The sequence below is a fragment of the Pan paniscus genome, chromosome 11 (assembly GCF_029289425.2).
Source record: "Pan paniscus chromosome 11, NHGRI_mPanPan1-v2.0_pri, whole genome shotgun sequence".
Classification (NCBI taxonomy): Eukaryota; Metazoa; Chordata; class Mammalia; order Primates; family Hominidae; genus Pan; species Pan paniscus.
In genome coordinates, this window is record NC_073260.2 from 30,533,478 (window position 1) to 30,553,575 (window position 20,098).

Sequence of the window (20,098 nt, forward strand, 5' to 3'; positions counted from 1 at the left end):
GCTGGTAGGGATTTGGCCTTTGGTATTGGCAGTCTTGAGAAGTATTAGATAATCTTTGCTGATACAGTCTATTTTCTCCTCAGGTTCTAGGTCCCAATTCTACTGCAAATAGTATCATGGCATCTTATCAACAACAGAAGACTTCGGTTCCTGTTCTTGGTTAGTATTTTTTCTCATTTAATATTACAATACTAAGCAGAAGGACTATCTTTCTGTAAGTATTGAGAAGATCAGCAGTATAAGGAGAGATTGGATACAATTTTTCACTACAAAAAATCGACTACAATTCTTCCTCAATTCTAAGACCGCATCTTTAGTATGATCAGTTTCATGCTTCTAGCGGTGGGGGACCTGGTGTGGGAAAATCCAACATGACCATTGTATGTGTAATTTGTAAAAATATTTATGTGGCATATGCTTGTTCATAAAGGCACATCACAGTTCCAGTTTCAGTCTAAACTGTCTACATTTACATATACATCAAAAGATTCTTCTGAAGCATCATTACTAGCTATTGGCAGTTACGCTTTGCATCTTGGGGGCATTTTCATAAACCTTGCTTATGAGTGGGACCTTTTTATTATGTTTAGGATTGACAATATAATTTGAAGGCAAATCCAAAGAATATTAGCATTTTATACATATTTCCTGTTTAGTTATGCATGAAGTGTTTTATTTGTTGAGGGGAGATGATTCTCAATTAGATTACTTATATCCCTAAAAATTAAAAACCCTAAGCGCTTTCTTTTGAAAGTTGGTTAGAAACATTTGATGAGTCAGCTTGGGACTTTCAGTATTTGCCCTTACTTATAGTTGGATCAATGAAGCATCTTAGCTTTAAAAAGTGAATGATAGTTTCTAAAATAATTGGCAGTTTTAACTGCTATTATTTGCATTTCTAGCATGTGACAAGCAACTTTCTGAAATTTTTTTTCACCGAAGTGCTACACTGTAATAGCATTTTGATGACATTTGAAGTAGCCTGTGGGGATTCAAATTAAGTTTGACTTTAACAGCTTATGTTGCTACCAGGAAAGAACAGCTACCTTCCATCCCAGCTAAACTCATACATCCAGACTGTAACTACTGTATCCCTAGCTCCTCTTCTGTCTAGAGAATGGCAAGGTACTTTTGGTATCAGTTTCGACATATCCACTTATTCCTTTTTTTTTCTTAAGTTTTTTCATTTAGAAAAAAAAACAGATGGGGTCTTAATATGTTGCCCAGGCTGGTCTCAGACTCCTGGTCTCAAGTGATCCTCCTGCCTCAGCCTCCCAAAGTGCTGGGATTACAGGCGTCTGCCCCTGTGCCCAGCCCACTTATTTCTCAGATGCTAGGAACTTATATTAGACCTGAGGCCATTTGGGCATTGTTTATTTTGTGCTGTAGTCCAATCCAGTTGTGATTTCTGCCTCCTATGTTCCTCGTTGCTGGCCTGATGCTGACCTTCAGGTCAGGTCAGTCCCATCATTCCCCAGGGTATTCTAGATGGCTTTCCCACTTCAAAGAGCACTTTCTTGTTTTCCAGCTGAGCCTTAAAGACACTCTGTAATATTTGAGAGCCCCTCATTATCTGAGTGTTTATTATCATTACCCTTGTGGTTTCAAGGATGTATAGGAAAAGGTAAGTTCCTATAATTCAAAAATTGCCACTGATGAACTAATCACAAAATTAGTGCCACTCAAATATTACTCAGCTGCCCCTCCCCAGCTAACAATAGTTAAGTATATTGGCACATCCCCACAAGTGAAATCAATGACTTGATGGGTCATTTCTGATTGTTTCCTGCTTTGATGCAATACAATATCATGCAGATCAATTGCAAGTCTTGCAAAAATTTAGTATTACATAAAATAGATTAAAATGATATTGGAAAAGTACTTGAATCACAGCTGGGTTGGACTTGTTGCAATTGATGACAAAATAAGTGCTTTAAATGATTTTGACTATCAAAGGATTGAGAGAGGTCCTTAGAAAAATTGAAAAGCCCTCAAGTTATTTTTTATAAAAATGGCCTTTTTTGTGTGCTGTGAAATTCAAATATGGAAATGTGAAATATGTCATGTCCTGCTGTCATATAATTTGTCAGAATAATTACTTTCTTGCCCAAAAGTCTGTACTTTGTGTTTATTTCAAGTTAAGTCTAGAATCAAATATAGTTGTAGTTATGCCTAATTTTAAAAAATGAGATAGAGCACATTATTTTTGTAACTAGTTTTTTTAAGATAAAGTCTTATTCCAACTTTAATTGGAATTTATGAAATACCTTGTTGATAGTGAATTTATTTAAGTAGCCTTTCTTCAGTATTGATATTCTTATATCTTCATGGCACCATTTAGTGGAGAGAAATGTAAACAAACATAAAGATGTAGTATTAAATCATAACTGCATAAAATTAACTGTAGTACGTACTGCACTACTGTAATAATTTTGTAGCTACCTCCTGTTGCTATTGTGGTGAGTGAGCTCAAGTGTTACCAATATCTGCTTAAAATGCCATGTGCCACTAACCATCTCCACATGAGCAGCACATGAGAGTCTCCATTAATTGCATATGGCAGCGAAAAGTGATCTCTTGCATTGTCATGTATTTTTTATCATGTTTAATGTAATATCGTAAACCTTAAATAACACCATGAGACCTATAGGAAGTACCACAAGTGTTGCTCCCAGGAAGCAGAGAAAAGTCATAACATTACAAGAAAAAGTTGACTTGCTCGATATGTACTACAGATTGAGGTCTGCAGCTGTGGTTGCCCACCACTTCAAGATAAATGAACCCAGTGCAAGGACCATTATAAAAGAAAAGGAAATTTATGAAACTGTCACTGCAGTTATGCCAGCAGGCATGAAAACCTTGTACTTTTTGCAAAATACCTTTTTATCTTGTATTGAAGATGCAGCTTTTATGTGGGTGCAGGATTGCTATGAGAAAGGCATACCTATACAACTATTATGATTTGAGAAAAAGCACAGTCATTGTATGAGAACTTAAAGCAAAAAGATGAAGGATCAAAGCTGGAGAATTTAATGCCAGCAAAGGATGGTTTGATAATTTTAGAAAGAGGTTTGGCTTTGTAAATGTCTGGATAATAGGAAAAGCAGCTCCTGCCATCCAGGAGGCAGCAGCAAAGGCAGTCAGGTTTATGATCAGGACTGCCCTTATCTATAAAGCTGCTAACCCCTGAGCCTGGAAGGGAAAAGATTAACACCAGCTGCCAGGCTTTTGGTTGTACCATACAACAAGAAGGCTTGGACAAGGAGAACACTTTTTCTGGATTGGTTCCATTGTCGATTTGTCCCTGAAGTTAAGTAGTATCTTGCCAGTAAGGGGACCGCCTTTTAAAGTTCTTTTGATACTGGAGAATGCCTGAGGCCACCCCAGACTCCCTGAGTTCAACACCGAAGACACTGAAGTGATCTACTTGCCCCCAAACACACATCTCTAATTCAGCCTCTAGATCAGGGTGTCATAAGGACCTTTAAGGCTCGTTACAAACAGTACTCTATAGAAAGGATTGTCAAATGTATGGAAAAGAACCTTGACAGAACATGAAAGTCTGGAAGAATTACACCGTCAGTGATGCCATCATTGTTATAGAAAAAGCTGTGAAAGCCATCAAGCCCAAGACAATAAATTCCTGCTAGAGAAAACTGTGTCCAGATGTGCATGACTTCACAGGCTTTACGACAGCCAATCAAGGAAATCATGAAAGAGATTGTGGATCTGGCCCAAAAAAAAAAAAATGGTACATGAAGGATTTCAAGATAGGAATCTTGGAGAAATTCAAGAGATGATAGACATCACACCAGAGGAATTAACAGATGACTTGATGGAGATGAGTGCTTCCAAACCAGCGCCAGACAATGAGGAAGATGACATAAAAGAAGCAGTGCCAGAAAATAAATTGACATTTGTTCCAAAGGTTCCAATTATTCAAGACTGCCTTTGGCTTCTTTTACAACATGGATGATTCTATGTTATGGGCACTGAAACTAAAAGAAACTGGAAGGATTGGTACCTTAGAGAAATGAAAAAGCAAAAACATCAGAAATTATGGTGTATTTCTGTAAAGTTAGTGACACTGAGTGTGCCCACCTCTCTTGCCTCCTCTTTAACCTCCCCTACCTGTTTCATCTCTACACCCCTGAGACAGCAAGACCAACCCCTCCACTTCCTCCTCCACTTCAGCCTACTCAACGTGAAGATGACAAAGATGAAGACCTTTATGATGATCCACTTCCATTTAATGAATAGTAAATAGTTTTCTTTATGATTTTCTTAATATTTTCTTTTCTCTAGCTTACTTTATTGTAGGAATGTAGTATATAATACATATAACATACAAAACATTTGTTAACTGACTTTTTATGCTGCCAATACACTACCGAACAACAGTAAGCTATTGGTACTTGAGTTTTGGAGATTCAGAAGTTAAACATGGGGCCAGGTGTGGTGGCTCACACCTGTAATCCCAGCACTTTGGGAGGCTGAGGTGGATGGAATGAGACCAGGAGTTTTGAGAGTAGCCTGGGCAGCATGGTGAAACCTTGTCTCTACAAAAATTAGCCAGGTATGGTGGTGTACACTTGTAGTCCCAGCTACTTGGGAGGCTGAGGCAGGAGAATCCCTTGAACCTAGGGGGGTCGAGGCTGCAGTGAGTCATGATCGTGCCACTGCACTCCAACCTGGGCAACAAAATGAGACCCTGTCTCAAGAAAAGAAAAAAAAAAGGTATATGCAGATTTTTGACTGTGCAGGGGGGTCCACACCCATAACCCTACATTCAAGGATCAACTGTAATTTTTCATGCCTGCATGGCTCATATGTGCAGATTTACTGCTGGAAGTTTATCATAAATAATGCTGAAAAAATCCTTATATATACATATTTTCTCCTATCTCTGCTTGCAGTATATGATTCCTGGTTAGAAAAGAAACTTAACAAATCTAAGTGAAAGAGTGCCTGGGAGTTTTAGGTTACAATGACAGAATCTTTTCCTAACCCTCTCTCTCCATTCACTTTTTTTTAAAGCAGGGGCATCTTTATTGATCAACATGTTTGTCGAAGTTTCATCATAAAGTAGTTCCTGTCCATTAACTTCACTTACTGAATATGTGCTATCACATTTTGCTATTCCTTAAAAATTGAGATAGACTTTACATATAGTGAAATGCAGAGATTTCAGGTGTACAATTTGATGAATTTTAATAAATGTATACAGCCATGTGACTGCTGCCACCACCCCTCCCACCAGTTTGAAATACAGAACATTCTTCCACTTTGAATCACTGGGTGAGCATGCCTGAGGTTGAAATGCAGTCCCTCCTCTCAGGGCAGGGCCTCCAGGCTGTGTTTGCTCTGACCTGGAGGTTGCAGGGGTAGCAGACACATGAACTCTGGCTCTGATGGTCTTATTGCTGCAAACCCCACCTGCCTAGTTTGTTTAGTTTAGAGTTACTGCCTCAGCGCCCTCCAACAAGAGTATGTGAGTCACAATTTCCCTTCCTTTCTTGCTTTTAGATGCTGAGCTTTTTATACCACCAAAGATCAACAGAAGAACCCAGTGGAAGCTGAGCCTGCTAGACTGAGTGACTGCAGTTAGGAGGGATCCGACAGAGAAGACCATTTCCACTCATTCCTGTTGTCCTACCACCCCTTGCTCTTTGAGGCCTGGCTATTGAGAACTGGAAAGAGTAAAATGATAACTTACCTTAGCATTGCCAAGAACTTCAGCAGACAACAAGCAATTCTATTTATTTTATTTTGTGTATACATCTTGATCATTAGCAAGACATTAAGCTTTAACCATTATGGCATCATTTTGTGAGAATGATTGTTCTTTCACTTGGGCTGTTTGAGAGCATAATTATGGTAATCATGAGATTAATGTTTCATGATTTCTACCTCCAAAGTGTGAAGACAAGTAAAATAATGTTTCTAAATTGTCTTATTTTATTGGCGGAGAAGATTACAATGGCTATTAGTGCTACATTTGGTCAAATGTAATCACTTAAATAGCTTCTTGTCACCTTAAACTAAAGCAGAATAAAAAGTATCCTTTGAAATTATAAGCCCTCCTTTGCTGACAGCTATTATTTTGTAACATCTTACCAGGTCATGTGCTTTCAGTTATAACTGGGCTGAGCCTCCTATAATTACAATGTCTGTAGGGACTGTTTTACTGCCTGTGTATTTTCTGCTAGAGAGTTAGCAATGTTACAGCTAGAACAGATTAGAATTTCTAAACAGTATCATGCACAGTTGGTGTGAGTGATCAGTGTGCATTGTATGGCATGCATGGTTGTGAATTATTCTCTGTTCTCCAAATACTGTTTCTTTAACTCAGATATTTTTGTTAGTGTCTAGGCCACTTCATTTATTTTTCGTTATGGTACTTTACTGACTTCTCTTTATTCAATTCTCCACCCCCTCACCAAAAAAAACTGTCTCAAAATAAGAATATTTTGTTTTCATGATGAGTCTAGAAAACGCCCACTTCATTCTGATTAAAAATTCTTCCATGTTTTAAATATCAGAACCAGACCTTTCTTACTGTATATCTTAGTCCATTTGTGTCTCTATAACAACAACCAGCTTTCAAAGGAACTAATAGAGTGAAAACTCACTCATTACCACGAGGATGGCACCAAGCGATTCACGTAGGATCTGCCCCTGTGACCAAAACACCTCCCATTGGGCCCCACTTCCAACACTGGTAATCACATTTCAACATGAGGTTTAGGGAAACAAATGCCTAAACTACAGCACTGTACATAAACTAACAGGAAATGCTGCTTTTGATCCTCAAAGAAGTGATATAGCCAAAATTGTAATTTAAGAAGCCTTTCCCAGTATAGCAAGATGTTAACTATAGAATCAATCTAGGAGTATTCACTGTAAAATTCAACTTTTCTGTATGTTTGAACATTTTCACAATCTAATAGGAGTTTTTAAAAAGAAGAGAAAGAAGATATACTTTGCTTTGGAGAAATCTACTTTTTGACTTACATGGGTTTGCTGTAATTAAGTGCCCAATATTGAAAGGCTGCAAGTACTTTGTAATCACCCTTTGGCATGTGTAAATAAGCATGGTAACTTATATTGAAATATATTATAGTGCTCTTGCTTTGGATAACTGTAAAGGGACCCATGCTGATAGACTGGAAATAGAAGTAAATGTGTTTATTGATAATGGTGTGAATTTTCCTGGACATTCAGTTTCTTTAAATAATGTATTGAAGCAGCAAGAAATAATTTATTTGAATGCAAATTACTATCAATTACTGTTTCTCTCATCTGAGCAGGATTGGATTTTGTTCATTTTTAGAAGAAGCAGGCAGGAGGAGACCTTCCAAATTGAGGCAAAGCCAAGAATTGAATATTCATGGGGGAAAATTGAGTGTATGAGAAAAGGAGGAAACTCCTCTGGGTGATGAATGCTTAATTTGGGGGAAGGAGTCTGTCAAGTTTTAGAAAAGAGTACATAAATTTGGATCCTGTCCCAAAGCAAGTTCATGCTGCAATAAGCTAAAACCTTCACTTTTCTTGGTTCCATTGAGTCAGATAGCTTTGCTCAGATGCTCTAAACTTCAAGAAGGAACTTGCAGAAGACTGTCTTCTTCAGTCAAAGTGCATTTTAAATTTATGCTTTTGAAAAAACTGAGGCTGGGTGCAGTGGATCACACCTGTAATCCCAGCACTTTGGGAGGCTGAGGCGTTTGAGACCAGCCTAGCCAACATGGTGAAATCCCATCTTTACTAAAAAGAGAAAAAAAATTAGGTGGTGTGGTGGTGGGCACCTGTGATCCCAGCTACTTGGGAGGCTGAGGCAGGAGAATCACTTGAACCTGGGAAGGTGGAGGTTGCAGTGAGCCAAGATCGTGCCACTGTACATCAGCCTGGACAAGAACAAGACTGTCTCAAAAAAACAAACAAACAAAAAAACTTAGGAGCAATTTTTATATGCCTTTATGGATGTAGCTTGGTGCAATTTCTTAGCCCTGCTGCATATTTTAAATTAAATTTAATTATATATGCATGTATATATACATACACATTTGAGAGATTTGTCATAGCAATAGCTGAAGTGGGTGTTTTTAAAAATAAGTAAAACTGATGAAGCTTAGTAACTTAAGGTGACTGCAAATTTGAGAAGCAAAATTAGATTTGTTCTTCCTCTTGTGCTGGTTATTGTACTCCCATATTCTCTAGAAGCACCGCCTGGACAAGCCCTGGGGAGTCTTTGGCTGCTGTTTCTTGTTTGTCGTATTTATTAGTAACTGGGTGCAAATAAACATCTTAGGAGCTAGGTAGCTGTACATATTCACGAGGCTGGAGATAAGACAAGGCTAATTTGGTTAACATTTGGCAGTGCTGAAGGCCTGCTTTGGATTCTCGTGTTTCTGTGCTCTCTGTGCTCCCTGAGCCCTTGCCTGTGCCTGCAGTGGGCTGCTCCACCACTATTCTTACTGGCTCTACAGTCCCAGGACATTTAGGAACAACAGTTGTCCTCCTGGTTATAAAGGAAAGAACAAGGCTTTGGGCCATGTGTCCAACCATCTTAGCAGTGTTGGACAAAGTCACTTAATCTCACTGAGCCTTGCTTTCCTTCGGTCTTGTGTGTGCCCTTCAAGCTAAGCAGAGTTTCTCAATGGCTCTGTTGTCATTTTGGTTCATGTCATTCTTTCTTTGGGTGTTGGGAGGTGCTTCCCTGCACATTGTAAGATGTTTAACGACTTCCCTCGTCTCTAACCCCTAGATGCCAGTAGTACACACTCCCACCCCTGTTATGACAACCACAAATATCTTTAGACGTTGTTAAATGTCCCCTACAGGCCAAAGTTGCCCCCCGCTTGAGAACTACTGTGCTAAGATAAGTTCCAAATACTTAGTAACTATCACTTTTTTATGAGGAGATTCTCTTTTTCTACTGGGGCATACTTGTGAGGATCAAGTGAGAAAATTCATAAAGTGGTTTGAAAAAGACTGCACAATTGTTCAGCCTTCAGTTGGCATTTTTCATTTAAAAATGAACATTGAGGCCTGGGAAGGCCTGGAGACGCCCATCCTCCAGAACCACCTCCCAACCCTCCTCTTCATTAAGACCCTCGCCTTTTTTAGGGATCTTTGACATGGGGTTCATTTACCCCTAAGGGATCGGTAGATAGAGCATATTTCTGTATGATAGGTTTTCTCTGTAATCATACATTTTATTTTATGCATTTAATAACATTATTCTAAGAAGAGGTTTATGGGTTTACCACCCCTGCCAAAGAGGTCCAAAGGTTAAGAACTAACCAAACTTCAACTTGCGCATCAGTGAATGATCATGGGTTGACAGTAGAGCGGTTTGGGCAGAAACTGCGGTAAAGATGTCCCTCTCTCTCAGGTCAGTGTCCCCAACTCCTGATTCCTTGACAGTCCAGCATAAGGCTTAGTCATCCGTGCTGAACCATGGGAACCTCACATGCCCCTCTGTGGCTCTCTCTCTGCTGGTGCTAGCCAGATACTCATAGTCACCAGACCTGGATCCAGGGTCAGGCACTTTAGGCCTTTCAAGGCTGTCGAGGCAAGCCTGGAACCTGTGAGCAGCTCTGGAGGGCTTCTCCCTGGAGATGGTGGAGGTACCAGCTCTCCTCTAAATGCAGAATGCCTGCCTTTGAGTACCTGTGTGGCTAAGGACTATAGTAAGAGACTTCTGGCCTTCTGCATAAGAGGTAGAAACCTAAAGATACTAGCTAGCTATTGTGAGGACCCCCCGGAGTCTAGATACTGGTATTCAGATATTTTTCGCTGTTTTTTAATCAGCTGTGTGAGGTAGGCATTTATACTCAGTTTTGCAGGCAAGCAAACAAACTCAAGTCACAGTTAGGTGGTAGCAAAATTGCGTTTCAAACCACAGAGTCCAGAGCCCATGTTCTATCCTCTGTTTTATGCACCAACTAGTGTTCAGATTTTGAACTTTAAAGACAAGACAGAGAATGTATTGGAGGCTGTTCTAAAGAATCTCCAATTTAAAGTGCTCATATTACAAACTCCCCCTGCAGGAACACCATAGAGCTCGCTGGGCCCTGGAAGGGCTTCCCTGGCTACTGAGGGTCTCTGTGTATCTTTGGGCTCCCCAGTGGGGTTAGAATGACCCACATAGGGCAGCCTCCCACAGACCCATATCGTCAGCCCCAGAACCAGCAGCCTCTATCCTCAGCACACCCCAGACTCCAACCGTGTGTGTTATAGGCTGATGGAGAATCCAGTCTGCTGGGAGATGGTCAGCTACTACTTGAAGTGTCTACAGAATGACTGTGGCTTCAATCCCTAACCTCTCTGCTGATAACCCAAGATCAGTCTTACTTCGGTTTTTAAAAAGGGAAATCTGTATAGCACTTGTTCTCTGAAGAGTTGCCCTTTAAGGCACATGCAAATGCCTTGCTTGTAATATGCTAGGCTTCAGCAGCCAGTCGCTGTGATGGCTTAGTAAGAACTGGTACTGAGACATAAATGACTGTTGGAACTAAAAGAAACTCCTGTTAAAGCAGGGCTCAGACAGCTTTGCCAGCTCTTTCCAGTCCCTCAGGGTTGTTGATGAAGTATGAAATGGACACTGATGCTTTGTGGGAGTTTGCACTGTTACAGCATACTTCCTATTGGCATTTATGGAAAGGGAACTGCTTATATGCCCCAACAGCATTTACCCTCTAATCTTCATTGCACTCCCCCTTCCAAGCAGAGTTTAACCGTAAAGCAGTTCCTAAAGCGGGGAATGCACAAAATAAGGGGCAGCATAATTTTAGAGCAAGTGAATGTTTAAGCAATCCACCTACAATGCATGCCCTTTTTTGTTCATCCTCCCCCTACTCCTGCTTTTGTTCTGGGAAATGTATATTTTAAGGCAGATGCTGCACGTGTGAAGTTGTTTCTTATGAAGTCAGGAAGTAGAGAAACACACTGTGGAGGGGCATATGAGGGGTGTTTAATGCTACAGGAATAAGCGCCGGCTCCACCCCCTGTGTGTAGGAGTGCGCTCACCCTGTCGAGGGTAGGCACTGCCGGTGCAGTGGCCATCCTCGTCGCCGTTCAGAAGCACCTTCTGTAGAGGAAGAAAGGCCCGTGTTCCTCGTACTCAAAGCGGTGGACCCACAGTGGTTGGAAACCCTGAAGTGAGGCCAGGATGGAGCCACCGGTCCACACGGCACTGTCTCTTTCAGGCAGCACGTTTACCTGCGGGGTGTCATTGGGACACATGCTGCTTAGCTCCTTCTGCAGACGGTTAGGGAAGCCACTGAGCATGGTGCTGCCCCCGCAGAGCAGGATGTTGCCCATGAGGTCCCGTTTGAGGGCGATGTCACACTTGTTAAGGCAGGACATGGTTTGGGTGTGGAGGCCCAGCTGCATGGACTTGATGAGAGATGGCTTGAAGAACATCTCCGAGCAGAGGAACCGTTCCTGGCACAGCTGAATCTCCTTCCCATCCGGCAGCACGTAGCGGATCGTATGCTCGCTGAGAGGGACTTTCTTCTCCTCAGTGGGATCCAGGGCCACAAAGCAGCATTTCTTCTTGATGTCCTCCACGATGCCCATCTGGTCCTGGGTGAATTCGTTCCCCGCACTGTTCAGCAGGCCCAGCAGGTAGGCTGTCAGGTCAGAGCCCGCGTAGTCCAGCCTTCCGGTGATGCTGGGCAAAGGATAACCCTCGTAGATGGGGACCACGTAGGACACACCATGGCCCACCTCCACCACCAGGCCGGAGGTCCTTCCATAGGAGTACATGGACAGGCGCGACTGGTAGGCGATGTGCATTGCAGGGGTGTTGAAGGCTTCAAACAGCATTTCAGCATATTTCTCTCTGTTGGTGTGTGGGCTCAGCGGCGGGTCTGAAACCAAGACCGCATGCTCCTCCGGGGCAATCTTCATCTCTTGTCGGAAGAGATATTCCCAGATATCCTGCACTGTATCCCAGTCCACGATGATGCCATGTCGCAGAGGGTTAACCAGCTTGAGATGAACGTTTGTGTTGTTGAGTTCCTGCCCCACGAATGTCTCCTTGCGATTATCCCCAGTCTTGGCAGTCTCCATGTAGGGCTTGCCCACCGTTGTTGAGATCTTGTGGGTGGGTGTTGGCAGGCCGGCAAAGCCACATTTACAGTAGCCAGTGCCCAGGTCCACGACCACTGCTTTGGTCACCTCCTGCTTGGGCCTCTCCTTGGCTGCCTTTGATTCAGTAGGTTCTTGCGGCTCTGAACTCGTATGGCGGACCCACACGGCCCGCTTCGCCGGGCCATCCCTTAAAGAGGCAGTCTGGAGGGCCTGTGTCTGCAGGGGGGCCTGGTTGCCCACCTTCTTGGCGGGCCCATCCCCCATGATTGCTGCCGGTGGAGCCCACATGTTGTCAAGAGCCGCACCACTCTTAGAAAGTTCTCAATCCCACTGGATTCAGGGCCTGAAAGGCCTACATCAGAGGATACCCTGAGAATTTTCCCAACAGTGACATCACTAATTATGATGTAATCTGGTGACCTGGGCTTTCTAGATATTGCAAACCCTTATCCTGTGTTAGGGTACATTTGGGATATTGTTTTTGAAATGGCTCCCCTTTTCCTAAATTTCGTAACAAGACTGATTTATTCAATTAATTAATATTTCCTGAATGTTTGCTATATACAAGGCAGCTGGGAATTCATTGGTGAAAAAAACAGACAAAATCCCTTTTTCTAGTCGGTGGGGGGTGGGGGTGACAGACAATAACCAAAATGAGCGTTAAGAGCAAAAGCAGGGTGGCAGTGCTAGTGTGGCCTGGGCAGGGCTTCCTGAGAGGGTGACATTTGAATGAAGACCTGCAGGAGGTGAGGGAGAGAGCCATATGTATGTCAGGGGAGCAGCAGGTGCAGAGGACTGGAGGCAGATGTGTGACTGAAGAGTTAGATCAGGGGTCAGCAGGCTGCAGTCCAATCCGGTCCCCGGCTTGTTGGATAGGAATACAGCCGTGCTCATTCATGTACGTATTGTCTGTGACTGCCTTTGCAGTACAACAGTAGAGCTGAGTCACGGCATTGAAGACTGTATTGCCCAAAAAGCTGAAAGAAAGTAAATATTGACTGACCCTTAAAAAGTTTGCCGACCTCTCGAGTTAGAGGAGGAGCAGAAAAAAAAGTGTGGCTGGCATGGAAGGAGTAAGGAAAAGTGGATGAGATGGGGTGGGGGAAGGCAAGCAGCTCACGGTAGGCCTCATAGGCCAATGCAAGGATCGTGGGTAAGGTCAGAAAGCACTAGAGGATTTGGCACAGAGCACTGACACCATCTGATTTAGATGTTAGTGGGATCCTTTGCTGCTATGGTGACTATATGAAGGGCACTAAGGGTGACCCTTAGAACAACCTTAAGGGGAATTATTTTTGGATATACATGTGTACACTTACTGTGCCTTCATCAGGGTCACTGGCTAGACAGTGAAATTAGACTCTACAAAATCCCACTGACAACACTGAGGCTTTTAGGTGCATAGCTCACCCAAGGATATCCAACCAGGAGTAGCCAAGCTCTCCTGACTGTGGCTTCCTCCCCAGGATGTGCTGGGACACAGCTTGATGGGACCTAGCGTGCAACTCTTAGGCTGTTTGGCCACCATCTTGCATGCCATTTCTGAAGCTGGACACATTGGTGTGGATGCCTGCCACACTCAGGGCAGAATCCAACCTTATGTTATGCCACACCCTGAACCTGATCCCAGCCCTTCATAAAAGAGGCAGTCACCACAATAATGGGCTTTCTCCTTTAGAGAGGCTACGGGAGTTGCTCTCAGTTCCTTGTTGGGTATGAGAGAAGAAAAGGACCAAGTCCAGTCTCATGAGGTTTGTGACTATCCGATGGGGACAGCAAGGTGTCATCCCAAGGACAAAATCTCAGTTTCTTGCTTCATTGGTTAGTGGGTGAGATAATGGCATGGAATTTTAAAGGAAAAATAGGAAAGTACTTTCGATGCCTGGCTGCCTGAAAAACAGTTTAATTGCCTCTGCCGTTCAGGGATTTGCGTGGGCAACTCAGATTGTTTGACTTTATTTCCAAAGTGCTGTATATGGTAACCAAAGGCATATGTAATTTAAAACCCTCCATTTTTTTCTTCCCAAACCCTACTTGAATTTTGTGAAATCTATAGCTGCTTGGTGCCTTTTCACTAACCTGGACTCCTAGAAGAGCCTGTATTAGCTTCCTGTTTCTGCTGTAACAAATTACCATGGATTTAGTGGCTTAAAGCAATTCACAGTTATTATCTTACTATTTTGGAGGTCAGAAGTTCGTAATTCTTCTTAGTGGGCTACTATTAAGATTCTTTCAGGGCTGTATTTCTTCTGGAGGTGTAGGAGACAATACTTCCTCTTGCCTCCAGCTCCTAGAGGCCACCTGTGTTCCTTGGCTCATAGTCCCTTCCTCCATCTTGGAAGACTCTCAGACTACAGCTGTCATTGTCACATCTGCTTCTCTGCCCTTGACCCTCCTGTATCCCCCATATAAGGACCCTTGTGATTACATTGGCCCCACCCAGGCCATACAGGATACTCTCCCCATCTCAGATTCCTTCATTTAATCACATCCACACAATCCTTTTTGGCATGAAAGTTAATATAGTCACAGGTCCCAGGGATTAAGATGTGGACACCTTTGGAGGACCCTTTCACCTGTTCAGTGCCTCCCTCTTTGCTAATACACTCCAAGCCTGACATGCTCTGACTCATTTGCTCTTCCTGGGCTGCCCAGGCTTGCCCATCTGTCATCTGTCATCACACTTTCTGCGTTTGTGTGTGGAAGAGGTGATGCTTTAGTGTAAGGCAGTCACTCTATCTAGTCTGTAAGGTCCTTGAGCATAGGGATTCCCCTCACGTTCTCTGAGCAAAAGCCAAGGAAACACTTGCCCTCCTTTTACTTCACAGCTGAGTTTCACATGTTGGTGCTCCTAATAAAAACCCTGTTTCCCCTAAGCTTCCTGTTACCCTCTGTGCCTCTTCTCTCCCTCTATGGGTCATCACACGGTTAGTGGTAATGATGGAAGAATGCAGAGACTGTGGACACCGTGCCCCAAACCTCCACTACCTAGCACACACGCCCCTCCATAATTGTCACCAGCTAAGGTCTGTGTGGGCTCTCTGGGGTCCCTAGTGAGGTCCCTCTAGGGAGAGGCACCCTATATTGCTCAAAATATATTGGGCCACATTTTCTAATGGGATCACACCTACTTTTAGCCCTCTGGCTCAAGACCAAAAAAACCATGGGATGACCCCTTTTCAAATGCAACCCTGGGATCCTCTTCTATAGTGGAGGGAGAGAACATGGAAAGGTGAGATTAAAGAACACACTTCTGCCTGAGGTGCATCCTGGCTCCTGGCTTCAGTTTTGGGACACTGCCCACCCTTGACCTTTGGAGGAGAGGTGAGCCAGGCCTCTGGAATTTTAGCAGCAATGAGAGGGAAAAAAAGAAAATCCAGCATGGCATTTCTTCTCATGAATCACCTGGAGTTTTTCTTAAAAATTACTGGAGCCCACCACAGCCTTTCCAACTCTTGAATATGCTGGAGAACCCCTGAGTCAGGAGCTCCCAACAAAGAAGATCCTTGCCAAACAGGCACTTTGAGCTGCTTTCTCACAGCTCAGATCCCAGTGTGGACACCCAGGTCCCAAGACTGTGTCCATTTCCCCGAGGTGGAAGGGAGAGGAGCTGTCTTCAGGGGCAGATGTGCTACTGAGCATGCAAATATGGATCTGGATGCTTCCCTTTCCATGTGCTCCAGCCCAGTGTCCCACAGCCTAGTGGCCCTTGGGCATCTCTAAGTCAGCAGACCCCAAATATGTGTGTGTGTTACCATCATCCACTTAGCAGCTCAAGGCAGAGACCTGGCGGCTGTGGGTAGGGGTCAAGTTGACGAGGGGACATAGCAAAATGGTAATCACATTCAAACAACATTTCGAGTAGTTTACCCAAAGTCATAGATTATAAATAATAAATCTATGTTTGAACCCAGGTCTTCGGAATCCAGTTCCTCAGTCTTCCATCTGCTCTGTACTGCCTTTCCGTAAGGAATGGATAAAAAGTAGGCTCTGGCAGTCCATGAATACTGCCTTTAAATAGCCCAAGAGTTGTCGTGGAAGAATTTGCTTGCCCTGTAGAACTTCAAGAGTAGACCCAAGACCAATTAATGGCTTCAGAGCGGTACACATGCCAATCCAGTGTGACGAAACGTTTATCACTCATGGCTGGCCAAAATAGGGTGAGCTGTCCATGTCAGACTACTGGATGGAATGTTCTAGAGGGAACTGAAGGGTCCAATCCTCAGCTTCTGTGATTTCATGATCCCACCACAGGGCATTTCTGGGTCATGATGTTCATAATTGTAACCCTTAGAAAGTTGTTACCCAAACAATATAGTTGAATGCCGCCATGTTCCAAGAAACAATTCAGCAGGCTGGGCATGGTGGCTCACACCTGTAATCCCAGCACTTTGGGAGGCCAAGGCGGGCGGATCACGAGATCAGGAGTTCAATGTCAGCCTGGCCAACATGGTGAAACCCCGTCTCTACTAAAAATACAAAAATTAGCCAGGCGTGGTAGCAGGTGCCTGTAATCCCAGCTACTGGGGAGACTGAGGCAGGAGAATCGCTTGAAACTGGAAGGCGGAGGTTGCAGTGAGCTGAGATCGCGCCACTGCACTCCAGACTGGGCGAAAGAGCGAAACTCTGTCCCAGAAACAAACAAACAAACAAAAATTCGGCAAACAAAAATCCCCACACATTCCTCATTAGCATTCTTACATGCTCCATGGCAGTATTTCTTAAATCTTTTTCCCCCATGCATGTTGCCTAATCAATTCCTCAGGCACCTCTGCTCATCTTAATTCTCCCAGAAAACTTCCTCAGGCCCAGTTGCCGCTCTTCCCCTTTTTCTCTTGACTCTTCACCACCAAAGCCCTAAACTGCCTTTTTGATTTTTGGAGTGGGAGGGGGCAGCTTAAGTTGCAGGTCCCTCTGGCACTCTAGTGAATCTGTCCTTTCTGGATGACAGGCCATCTTTCTTTGCTCAGGTACAAGTAAGCGATTCATCCTTCCCTTTGCCTCACATCCCACATCACAGGAGCCCATGAGGGAAGCCCTCAAATGTCAGAGTAAGAGCTTGGATTAAAGTGAGGGATGGTTGGGGAAAAAACAGATTGGATTCTATTCTACTTTCTAAATTTCTCTAGAACCAGGCTCTTCCTTGCTTCCACACTCTCACAGCCCTAGGTCAGGCCACCTTCAAGTCTTATCAGAATTTCTCCAATGGCCTCGTTTCGGGTCTCAGCTTCTAGTCTTGCCCCTCCCATCCATTCTCTACATTACAGCCAAATGCAGATCTTTCTAACATTTTTATTTTTCTTTTCTTTCTTTCTTTTTTTTTTTTTTTTGAGATGGAGTCTTACTCTGTCTCCCAGGCTGGAGTGCAGTGGTGCGATCTCAGCTCACTGCAACCTCTGCCTCCCAGGTTCAAGCAATTCTCTGCCTCAGCCTCCCAAGTAGCTGGGATTACAGGCACCCGCCACCATGCCCAGCTAATTTTTGTATTTTTAGTAGAGATGGGGTTTCACCATCTTGGCCAGGCTGGTCTTGAACTCCTGACCTCGTGATCCACCTGCCTCAGCCTCCCAAAGTGCTGGTGGGATTACAGGCATGAGACACCGTGCCCGGCCCTTTCTAACATTTTTCTAGAAGGCAAATCTGATCATTCCCCTGCTTAAAGTCTTCATAGCTTCCCTGGCTCTCCTCAGTTTAGTCTAAACCTACTCCTGCCATTTGATGCCCTTTCTATTTGGCTCTGTGACTTCTCTAGCTTCATCTGTTTTTCCAAACACTTTGACTGTGGGAAGTTCTTCACTGTGCCTCCATCTGAGCCTTTGCTCAAGCTGTGCTCTCTGCCTGGGATGTCTTCCCCTCCTCTTAACTACTTGACAAATACCTACACCTCTTCCAGGATTCAACTTAAGCATCACCTCCTCTCTAGAGCACCTTCTGACTGCCTGTCTCAAATGAGTTCTCCAAGTAGACTTCTTCCTGCAAACCCATCGGCACCCATTCCATTTTCTTGTCTAGACTGGGCACTGCTGGTGGCCTGGGTTTTTATCATCTATCACTGGCAGGCTGCACTGGGCGGGACCTACTATATACTCCAGTAAATGTGGAATGAAGGGAGGAAAGAACTCTTGGGGCGGTTAAGGAGGCCTGGTGCATTGGAGTTTGATGAATTTGGGTTAAGGTACAAACACCCCAAGTGCTGTTTGCTCTTGGGCAAGTCCTTAGAATTCTGAGCCTCATTTCCTCAGCTCTGCCTACCTGCAGAACAACACAAGTGAAGTAACTAGTACAGTGCCTGCCTTACTGGAGGGGCTCAAATAGGCCCTCTCCACCAAGAAGCAGAAGAGGAAAGGTGTCCAGTAGTGAACAGGTTAGGCATGGAAATGCAAGGGGGCTGAGCAGAAACCTCTGAGACCCTAGTGTGCTTGGATTTCTAAAACTGCCGGCCACCTGCTCCGTCCGGGAGCAAACTTGAGTTAGAGAGATGGGGGTGACACACCAAGAGCCGACCAAAGCCAGGCCCTCCCCTGCTGCCTGAATGGACCAGCCCCGAGTGACATCACAATCCCGGGTCGTTGTCATGGCACTGCTGGAAGTGGTGATCTCATTTCTCCCCAGGGGGCTCTAGGCTGTGGATGTGAGAAGGGGAGCAAGGGAGGCAGATGGCGACAAGGAACAGCCCCATGCCCCTGGGCACGGCTCAGGGTGACCCTGGAGAGGCAGGAACACGGCCCGGCCCTGACGCCGGCCTCCGGGACACAGGTGCGGCCACTCAGCTCAAGATGAAGCCCAGGAAGGTGCACAAGATCAAGGCGGTCATCATCGACCTGGGCTCCCAGTACTGCAAGTGCGGCTACGCGGGAGAGCCGAGGCCCACCTACTTCATCTCCTCCACCGTGGGCAAACGCTGCCCCGAGGCGGCCGACGCTGGCGACACCCGCAAGGGGACCTTAGTGGGCCATGAGCTGCTCAACACGGAGGCGCCTCTCAAGCTGGTGAACCCGCTGAAGCACGGCATCGTGGTGGACTGGGACTGCGTGCAGGACATCTGGGAGTATATCTTCCGCACCGCCATGAAGATCCTCCCCGAGGAGCACGCTGTGCTGGTCTCCGACCCTCCGCTCAGCCCCAGCGGCAACCGGGAGAAGTACGCGGAGCTCATGTTTGAGACCTTCGGCATCCCAGCCATGCACGTGACGTCCCAGTCGTTGCTGTCCATCTACTCCTACGGCAAGACCTCGGGGCTGGTGGTGGAGAGCGGGCACGGCGTCTCGCACGTGGTGCCCATCTCCGAGGGCGACGTGCTGCCGGGCCTGACCAGCCGCGCCGACTACGCTGGGGGTGACCTCACCAACTACCTGATGCAGCTGCTCAATGAGGCGGGCCACGCATTCACGGACGACCACCTGCACATCATAGAGCACATCAAGAAGAAGTGCTGCTATGCGGCCTTCCTGCCCGAGGAGGAGCTGGGCCTGGTCCCGGAGGAGCTGCGCGTGGACTACGAGCTCCCGGACGGCAAACTCATCACCATTGGCCAGGAGCGCTTCCGTTGCTCTGAGATGCTCTTCCAGCCCTCGCTGGCAGGCAGCACCCAGCCGGGCCTCCCGGAGCTCACAGCTGCCTGCCTGGGCCGCTGCCAGGACACGGGCTTCAAGGAGGAGATGGCCGCCAACGTGCTACTGTGTGGCGGCTGCACTATGCTGGATGGCTTCCCCGAGCGCTTCCAGAGGGAGCTGAGCCTCCTCTGCCCCGGGGACAGCCCTGCAGTGGCTGCCGCTCCTGAGAGGAAGAGCTCCGTGTGGACCGGCGGTTCCATCCTGGCCTCCCTGCAGGCCTTCCAACAGCTCTGGGTCAGCAAGGAAGAGTTTGAGGAGCGGGGCAGCGTGGCCATCTACAGCAAGTGCTGAGCCTCGGCATTTCCACAGACAAGGCCTCCAGCACAGATGGCCACAGGCCACTCTATACACATTTACAGAATTTCACATAAAGGTTTACTCTGAAA

At 45.3% G+C, this 20,098-nt stretch overlaps 3 protein-coding genes across 4 annotated transcripts in view; 2 read left to right on the forward strand and 1 right to left on the reverse strand.

Annotated features, from left to right (window-relative positions):
* Positions 1-7,203, forward strand: part of ELP1 (elongator acetyltransferase complex subunit 1) — a 64,819-nt gene extending 57,616 nt beyond the window's left edge. For both annotated transcript variants that reach the window (XM_003810890.6, XM_034967934.3), the window contains 2 exons: positions 84-159; positions 5,527-7,203. In XM_003810890.6, the coding sequence (XP_003810938.2) occupies positions 84-159; positions 5,527-5,594 (144 nt within the window). In that variant the 3' untranslated portion in view covers positions 5,595-7,203. The remainder of the gene's footprint in view (positions 1-83; positions 160-5,526) is intronic.
* Positions 7,204-9,197: 1,994 nt separating this feature from the next.
* ACTL7A (actin like 7A) lies at positions 9,198-12,491 on the reverse strand. The gene has a single exon (XM_003810894.4). It carries the CDS (start codon positions 12,385-12,387, stop codon positions 11,080-11,082), a length of 1,308 nt encoding a protein of 435 aa, XP_003810942.1. The 5' UTR covers positions 12,388-12,491; the 3' UTR covers positions 9,198-11,079.
* Positions 12,492-16,701: 4,210 nt separating this feature from the next.
* On the forward strand, positions 16,702-20,098 carry ACTL7B (actin like 7B). The gene has a single exon (XM_003810896.5). The coding sequence runs from the start codon at positions 18,756-18,758 to the stop codon at positions 20,001-20,003; it is 1,248 nt and encodes a 415-aa protein (XP_003810944.2). The 5' UTR covers positions 16,702-18,755; the 3' UTR covers positions 20,004-20,098.